This window comes from Erythranthe guttata, chromosome 9 (genome assembly GCF_056151865.1).
Source record: "Erythranthe guttata isolate IM_541 chromosome 9, IM_541, whole genome shotgun sequence".
Classification (NCBI taxonomy): Eukaryota; Viridiplantae; Streptophyta; class Magnoliopsida; order Lamiales; family Phrymaceae; genus Erythranthe; species Erythranthe guttata.
Window position 1 is genome coordinate 10941770 of NC_142541.1, and position 9335 is coordinate 10951104.

General features: G+C 34.8%; 2 protein-coding genes across 2 annotated transcripts; one reads left to right on the forward strand and one right to left on the reverse strand.

Annotated features, from left to right (window-relative positions):
* The first annotated feature begins 3661 nt into the window (after positions 1-3661).
* Positions 3662-5977, forward strand: LOC105948957 (alpha-1,3-arabinosyltransferase XAT2). The gene is made up of 2 exons (XM_088823542.1): positions 3662-3935; positions 4785-5977. Exons 1-2 carry the CDS (start codon positions 3809-3811, stop codon positions 5963-5965), a joined length of 1308 nt encoding a protein of 435 aa, XP_088679668.1. The 5' UTR covers positions 3662-3808; the 3' UTR covers positions 5966-5977.
* Positions 5978-6425: 448 nt separating this feature from the next.
* Positions 6426-8701, reverse strand: LOC105948981 (UDP-Glycosyltransferase superfamily protein). The gene is made up of 4 exons (XM_012972244.2): positions 7752-8701; positions 7559-7667; positions 6933-7068; positions 6426-6765 (listed from the first exon to the last, which is right to left on the reverse strand). The coding sequence occupies exons 1-4, from the start codon at positions 8645-8647 to the stop codon at positions 6644-6646; spliced, it is 1263 nt and encodes a 420-aa protein (XP_012827698.2). The 5' UTR covers positions 8648-8701; the 3' UTR covers positions 6426-6643.
* Between the last annotated feature and the right edge of the window lie 634 nt (positions 8702-9335).

The following is a 9335-nucleotide window of genomic DNA, read 5'->3' on the forward strand; positions in this document are numbered from 1 at the left end:
ATAAGATGGGATCGGACTTCGGAGTGATAGATGGATGTCAAATCTCATTAATGGTCCATCATTTAGTCCAATTTTAGTTCTTAATGTCTCAACTCTTAATTGTCTTTCTTTTATCCTTCAGTTCTATAATCCATCTCATTATCATCCCTTGGTGTATAAACATGTTAACTTCAACGGAATCTTTTTTAAATGGATGGAATATTCCATTGTTAGAATTATTTTTCATAAATTATGATTTTTTTCAATAAATAATAAAGTGCTAAGTTAAAAATAATATTTGCAACCAACAAAAATATAACTTATAAAAATGTAACTTAAAAACCCACATTTTTTACGAAACATTAATATAAAACAAATCATTTATTTTGTGGATATATGAGTTGAATTTAGAAACGTATTTAAATAATTCTAATATGTCATCTACATATATTATCAATCAAAAACTTATTTATGTTGATCTTATGTTAATATTTAAAGGACTAATTCACTTATATATATATGTTTTTCTAGTATCTATTAATTTATTTAAAGTTATTACAAATAATTAAAAGAATAGAATATTCCATCCAATAAATAAAAGGTTTCGTTAAAGTTAACTAAATTATACAACGAATGACTATATTGAGATAGATTATAGAGTTGGAGGATGATATAATGAGACAATTAAGATATAAGGGACTAAAGTGGAACTAAATACTAGAATGATGGACAATTTGTGAAATTTGACTTATCATGTTAAACACTAATATAGAGGGTGTTTGGCTAAACTTATTTTAAACAGCTGATAAGCTCTTACGTCTGATAAGATGTTTTAAGAGCTGATAAACTGTTACATCTTATTTTTAAGATTAATTTTTAGAGTGTTTGGATAATAAGCTTATTTCCTATTTTTACTCATTATAAGATCTTAAATAAAAAGGTGGAGTAGATGTACTTATTTAAAAAGATCTTATTTGCTCTCCAACAGCTTATTTTTTAAAAAATTAAGATCTTTTTGAAAAAAATTACCAAACACTTTGGAAGAGCTTATAAGCTCTAAAACATCTTATAAGCTCTTTTTAGCATCTTATAAGCTTAGCCAAACACCCTCATAATTGTATCTCAAATGTAAAGATATAAAATTAAATTTCAATACGCTAATTTTTCTTTGTTCCTTTTCCTTTTGGTTTTACTTGTTCTTAAATTCTTTTTTTTTTTTTGAACAAATAATCTTCAAAAATATCTTATTTTCGTCTTTGTTCTGTTTTTCGTATAAAACCCATAAAGTAGTAAACCAGAGTCTATTTTGAAGCTACACACCCCACACCAACTCCTAACTATACTACTTCATTTGTCCCAATTTAAATATCGATTTAGACTGTTGCGGACATATTAAAACAATTAATAAATGCATAGATTATAGGGAAAAAAATAGGGTTAATATTCGAAACACTCCTCAAACTAAACCTAATTAGATGTAAGGCACAACCTCAAATTGAACATTGTAACTAAATCCTTATTTGTAAACAAAATTTGATCCACATCCTTTTATTTTTGTTTAACCCGAAAATACCCTTAATATGACTAATTAAAACCCTACGTTTCTCTCTCTTCTCTCATTTCTCCTTTTCTCGTTCTCTCTCTTTTTCCGCCTCCCTACCACGGTTTTCTCTCTTCGTTTTTCAACCGTCCCACCCCTTTCTCTCTTTCGATAGTGTTGACTTGTTCGGAACGGGGGTTGATCGAATTTGGAATTCGCGGGGGCAGGTTTTGTTGGCAAGAATGATGGGCGGCTGGAGGATGACGCGGAACGTGGAGAAGAGGAGACTCACTTTGCCATCGGATGAATCTGATACGACGATGTTGGAGAGTGGGTTTATGTATTGTCGAGATTTACAGCAGATCTACCGCCTTGGACATCATGAAACCAAGCTTCTGCAATTGTTCTTTTAATAAAGGTTTTTATTGTTTTTTTTTTTTTTTTTTTATATATTTTACCCCTAATTTGGATCTGCATTATTGGTTTCTCAGAGATGTAACTGTAGATCCGGGGATCAGAATTGGACGATTTCACCACCGTTGGATTCGTCTCGTCGTGCTCAATATTCTGGTCATGATTTCGTTAGATTTTGATCCATGGAGTTGTTATTGTGTTCTTTTTACCGTGCGTTGGATGAAAATTCGCATTCTTGGTTTCTTGGAAGCGTAACTATAGATCCGGTGATTGGAATTGGACGGTTTGACCACTGTTGAATTCCTGTCTCCAAGATCTGTCTTCTGACCATAGTTGTGTATGATTTTGATCCGGGAATATGTTGTTGGGTTTGTCTTCTTGTTGGATTGTTACTTCCCTCTTGACGGCGGCAGTTTGGTGTTTTGGGATTTCTTGCACAGGGAGGGGGCAATTGGTGCCTAGGATTTCGTGGATAGAGTTTGGTGACTGTCAGGAGTTGTTTGGCTACTTGGGTTATGCATAGTATACCATAGTAAATTATAGTATAGCATGGTGTATTGGGATTTCTTGCACATGGAGGGGACAATTGGTGCCTAGAATTTCGAGGATAGAGTTTGACGGCTGTCTGGAGTTGTTTGGCTACTAGGGTTATGTATAGTATACTATAGTAAATCATAATATACCATAGTCTAGTACATTGACCGTATGCTATATATGAAATTAGATGTCTACAGGTGAATGGTGATGATATGACTACGGGTGACTATAGATGTCTCCAAGCTATGATAATGACTATGGGTGATTATAGATGACTACAGTTAAACCGTGGACGACTTCATATACTAAATTTTTTAGAGAAGATAAAATTAAAAAATAAATTATTAAAGATATAAATTAAATTAAAAAACTAAAAAACATGGTGTTTTGTAATTTTAAATATTATATATAAAAAATAATGTTTTACAATAGTACGCAAATTGCTAAAATGAAAAAAAATAAGATTTCATGTAATAACAAAAAAATCCAATTTTTTTCGCAAAAAACAAAATTGAGCGGAAAATGATATATGCAATAACAAAATGCTAAATCCAAATGAGAAATTACTAAAGCCAAATTTTTTTTTTGTTTGGAAGGGCAGTTTCGGAATGAATTTTATAAAGGACTTGTAACAAATGTTTAGTTGGACTTGTCATTTAGTTCTAATAAGTTTTGTCACTAGGGACCTGTCTTAAGCCCCCAAAAAATTATATATATATATATATATATATATATATATATATATATATATATATATATATATATACACCATTTATCATATTGGTAATGCTAGGTACCAACTCTCCTAATGAGGGTTGGTTGGGAGTAGTTAGTAAGAGTTTTTTTTTTTCTTAATATTTAAAACACCTATTAATTAGGAGAGCATAACCAATCATATTGTCCACGTGTCATTCATCGAATGACATCCGATTTTCTTGATTAAATAGGCAGTCCAGCCCAACTGTCCTCCCTAATTTGCAAGACGATCGTTTCACTCATAAATTAAACTTCTTATTCCTGACGGATTGAAAAAGTTAATGAAGATCAAAATGCGAAACCAACAAGGTAACAACTTCAACTCATTTATATATTTGTGTCATGTGTTCAATGTGATAATAGTTTACATAATCCAATTTCATATATATATTTATTTAAAGCAAAAATAATATACATTAATTAAGGTGAAAAAAAAGCACAATCAAGAAATACCGTAAGCTAGGAAACAAATAAAATTTAAACATTCCATTTAATTATATATATATATATATAAAAGGCATTACATAATACTCTGCAAAAAGAAAATGTTGATAAAATGTATTTGGTGTAGAGAGAAGAATTATGGAAAATGGGTCAATATTTTCAAGAAGTTTTGGTGAGAGGGAGTTGAAGAAGCTGGGGTTTGGAGCGTTAATCATTTGCTGTTTCATGGCATTTAGCTTTCGCACAGTCTCCAAGCAACCAACTTGTAAGTTAATCCATTTTTTTTTTTTCACTTTTCTCTTGTAATAGTTCAAAACTTTTTAAGAAAAAAATAATTAAAGGTCAAAAATTTATTAATGCACTATTTTCAACAATTATGATAAGTCTTTCATCAAACAATGTCTCTCTTTTCTTTTTAACTATATATTTTAATTTATTTCGTAGGATTCGATTTTTTTAATGATTTGAGTTTGTAGGGTTTGCATTTTATGATTGAGTAAAAAAATGGGAATATATTTGGGTTATGAATTAAATAAGTTTATATAATTATAGTTGTGTATTTTTTATTTTATATAAGTGAAGGGTCTAATAATAAATTTATATAAGGATTTTTTTTTTTTTGAAATATTTGGTAATGTGAATAGCAAAATAGTGACTATATTATAAGAATTATTCTTAAAGTTTGGCATCGAATATTTCGAGAATTGCGAATATTGTCTAAAGGAACTTTTTTTTTTCACATCCCTCAATAGATGCAAATTGGAATGTATAAAAAAGTGCATAATTTAAAAACTTAACTTTTTTTTTTTTGTAAATAGATCAAATCAATGATATTGTTTAGAATTTGCTCTCAATACTATTACAACTACAATCAATGCATAACATGACAAATTAAAGCGTATATTCGATTTATTTGATGCTACGTTCAATGAACTTTTACCATATAAGATCCCACCGTCCATGTGCATATATGTATGATATGTGTAAATATACGATGTAAAATTACTCGATGTAGCATTTATAAGACATCTTCGAATCAATCACGTGCATTCACTATCACATTCATCATGTCCATTTAATTCTCCCCTAACATCGTTCATGTTCGACCATTCAGATTCCCATACCGATCATGAGAATATTGTACGGCCGATAATCCATAATTTGAGCAATTCGAGATCCGATGTAATTGAAATCAACGGCGACGTAAGAATCCATGCAAACACAACCACCATTTACATTCATCCAACAACCACCTTTGACGGTCAAACAAATTATTCCACCGCCATAAAACCCTACGCCCGAAAAGGAGACAACTTCATCAAAGACTACGTCACCACTTGGAACATCACCACTCACTCGCCAGAAAATTCGCATGCGCTTAATTGCGGCCGGAATTTCACGGTCCCCGCCGTAATATTCTCCATCGGAGGATATTCCGGCAACCACTTCCACGACTTTACCGATCTCCTCATTCCACTCTACATAACATCCCGCCAATTCAACCGACAAGTGATCTTCCTAGTATCCGACAAACGCTCCACGTGGATTTCCAAATACAACATAGTACTCCACAAACTCTCCAAATACGACATTATCGACACTAATATCGAGGAAAACCAAGTCCTATGCTTTCCAAAAACAATCGTCGGTCTAAAATCCCACAAAGAATTCGGCATCGACCCTTCAATCCCACCACATTACTCCATGCAAGATTTCAGACACTTCCTCCGAAGCACGTATTCTTTAGAGAGGGAATCCGTGATAAGCACGAGTACTTATAATAAACAAAAACCTCGCATGCTTATCGTGTCGAGAAAAAAAAATCGGTTCATAAAGAACGAGATTGAAGTAACCGAAATGGCTCGAAAGGTGGGATTCGATGTGGTGGTGGAAGAAATGGGGTTGAATTTAACGGTGGTGGCGAAACTAGTGAACTCGTTCGACGTGTTGATGGGAGTGCATGGTGCCGGTCTCACAAACATGGTGTTCTTGCCTGAAAACGCGGTTGTGATTCAAATTATACCGTTTGGTGCGGATTTGTGGGCTAAGCCTTACTTCACTTTGCCTCCAAAGGACATGAATTTGAGGTATTTGGAGTACAAAGTGGGCTTGAACGAGAGCTCGTTGTTGGGAAAATATCCGGTCGGTAGCGAGGTTTATAGCGATCCGGGTGCCGTGTACAAGAAGGGGTTTATTCATTTTCATGCTGTGTATTTGAAAAATCAAGATGTGACTCTTGATTTTGTCAGATTTAGGGAGGTGCTTTTCAAAGCCTTGGAGCTTATTCAACATTAATATTTTTATTTTTATGTTGTGGGATTATATTATAAGATGTTTGTAATTGTTCTAATTTTAAGATTTAGCATTCAAAAAAAAATTCAGAATTTGGGAAAATGGGATTTTTTTCTGACCCAAGCCACATTTAAATCTGATTTTGTAGATGCACCCAGTGAAATAGTCCGGATGATTTTAAACCATAGATCTACGCATAAATAAAAGACAAACACCCATGTGTATGTGTTCTTAGTGAGTGATTATTTGTATAGAATTACGATTTAAAATAATCCAGTGTATTCCATCAGGTGCAGTATCCAGAAATCTTTTTATTTATTTTTATCACCAATTGTATTGAATGGTATTATAAACGTAATTTTAGCAAATAAATATGGAACTTTTTGAACTGTTATTGAAAATTAAATTTGATCCGGATATCAGAAATCACATACATTCCAATAAAAATCAGAAATCGGAACTCTCGAAAACCGGAACGAATAATATTGTTCTAAAAAGACAAAGAAAAATCAAAATTTGAAAGATGAACTCATTCAAATGTTTAAATTACTAACAGCAATTGGTAACACCGCCCTCGTACAGTAGGAATTGGTTTCGCGCAGAAGCACAAGACATTTAACAAAACAACTAATCGCTAAAACAACAGCTTTTCAAGAAAGCTTACACAAGTTCATTTATTCCTCAATGCTTGAAACCTAGTTCGCGTGTTAGGGAAAGTATATGTTCAACGATCTGAGCCGAGGCATTTGGCTTTGCAGCTTGCACAGCCCTCTCACACATCTCTGCCATCACTCTCTCGTTTCCTGTCAATTATAAAAACGTTACGAAAGCAAATTCTAAATTAATAAGGCTAATATCATAAATCCCATTGAACCGTTTTGGATAATCTCGTGATAAGATGCAATTCGTTCGAATTGTTGAGGCTAACGACTATTTCGATGGAGCTATTAGAAAATGTAAGAATTCATACCGACAATTTCTTGGATGGCATTTCTAAGTGTGACCGAGTTCAGCTCGTCTTCGAGAATAACCCTTGAACCAGCTAAATCAGCCATTAGAGAAGCATTTTTGAACTGATGTCCCTCTGCAACATTCAGCGATGGTATCTACAATATTTGAAAAACGAAAAAACTTAATTATCGACAAAAAAAGTAGAGTATCTTTAGTTTTGTATTTACAGCTACGCACATGAACATGATACTAAATCGATGATGGGTAACAAAACTAGAGTATCTTTAGTCTGTCGGATAATTTCAAATTACAAATATATTCTACTAGGCACGTGAAAATTTCAAATTTACACAATCCCCCTCTTAAAATTAGTACAGTAGAACCTCGATAAATTAATAACCTCGTTTAAATAATAAGCTTCCTCGGTCCCGACTCGAAGACGACATGCTAAAAAATATTTCATTAAATTAATATTTCGCTACATTAATAGAATTTGATTGGTCCCGACTGCATTAATTTAACTGTATCTCGTTTTCCTACAAAAATCCCAAGAATCGAATATGACATATTTACTTACGCAAAAGGAACATACGATTGCCTCATGCAATCGAATTAAGCTAATTAAGCTATTAAGATTTTAAGTACCAAAATACAAGGTTTCCCCGTGGCCAAGATTTCAGAGCAAGTCATCGCGCCAGATCTCGAAACAATTACGTCTGCAGCTGCATATGCCAAATCCATAGCATTCAAGAACCTTCGCAATATCAGCACTACTAAATAACCGAAACAAATAAAATTAAAAAGAATTAAAATAAAATTACGGTAGTGCAACACTCACGGAGAAAGAAGTAGCCGAGGATGGTTTCTCACACGGCTCTCGATTTCACGGAATGCTTTGAATCCCGTCTGCCAAACGACGAACAAGTCTTCGTTCTCGTTCAACATCGAACAATACACATTAGACAGAGCGATGTTAATCGTATTAGCACCTAATGAACCTCCGAGCACCAACACCACCTTCTCCTTCCGGATAACCGCCGCATTCGGAAAGAAATGCCGTCTGGCGGCAGATTTCGTACACGTCTGCTTCGTCAATGAGAATCTCACAGGATTCCCACACACAACACACTTGTACCTCTGCCAAAAACACTCCAAGGTGGAATTAAAGGCAACGCAGACTTTATCAGCGAATAGGGAGAGAACTAAATTTGCGATACCCGGTACGGAATTCTGCTCCTGTATCAGTAGCTTACCCCCGCCTCTAATGGCGGCGGCGAGGCAAGTCGGGAACGAAACGAAGCCGCCGGTGCCGATAACAATGTGGGGATCGAATTCGCGTATGATTTTGTAGCTCTTGAGTGTGGATTTTGTGAGGAGATATGGAAGGAGGAAGAAGTTTTGGAAGGAGATTAAAGGGCGGGCGAGTGGGGCGGTGGGGACGGCGGTGAAGGGGTAGCCGGCGGCGGGTACGGCGGTGGCCTCCATGCCGTTGGGGGTTCCGACGAAGAGGAACTGGGTCTTGGGTTTCGAGATTTTGAGCTCGTCGGCTATGGCTAGTGCGGGGTAAATGTGGCCGCCGGTGCCTCCGGCGGCGAAAACGACTCGGAGGTTTTCAGTGGTGGCGGAGGCGGTGATGGTTGTGTTACAGCGTGGCGGAAGTTGCCGGGAAAAGGGGCGGCGGGATCGGAGGCGGGTGTTTGGTGGGATTAAAGGAGGGTAGACAATGGTAGCCATTGTTGAACACAAGAGAACGGCACTTTCATTAATGGCCGCTTCCAAATTTTGTACTTTCCAGATTTATATTAAACTCCCCAAATCATACTTTACTTTACACTTCAGTCCTCATTAAAATTAAAATCCCTATGAAATGCCCTGCTTTTTGAAATTCCTACATATAGATCCCTACATACTTGAGAGAATAGCCACAATGCCCCTATTTTTTTTATTTTTTTTTTGTGTTCTTCTATATCTTTCGTTTCTTTCTTCTTCGTTCGTCGACAACAACGTTATCGAAGCAAGAATACAAAGAATGGCAATTGAATCCCCATCTCTTTATTATCTATTTATCTCGTCGGGTTAGGGAGTAATTTTTTTATTGTTCGTCAATTATGATACTTGATTTGTACATTGTTATGAAATTATTTCATATGTCTTATTTGTGTTGTACTAAAATGGATGAATCAAACGAGTGTATATAGATTTCAATTGTATCTCGTAACGTGAAGGAAATCTGCATGCAATTTTCAATTGATGCATTGAGACATTGTATTTGTAGGGAGGCCAAATCTTCAAAGATCACGGTGAATTTTGAGTTATGATAAAGAACTATACTGCAGTGCTAATAACCAAAAAACAAATTGTACAATAAATGATTGGCAAAAGATCCCTAGGTATATGAAGTGATGAAAATTGCAAATAGATG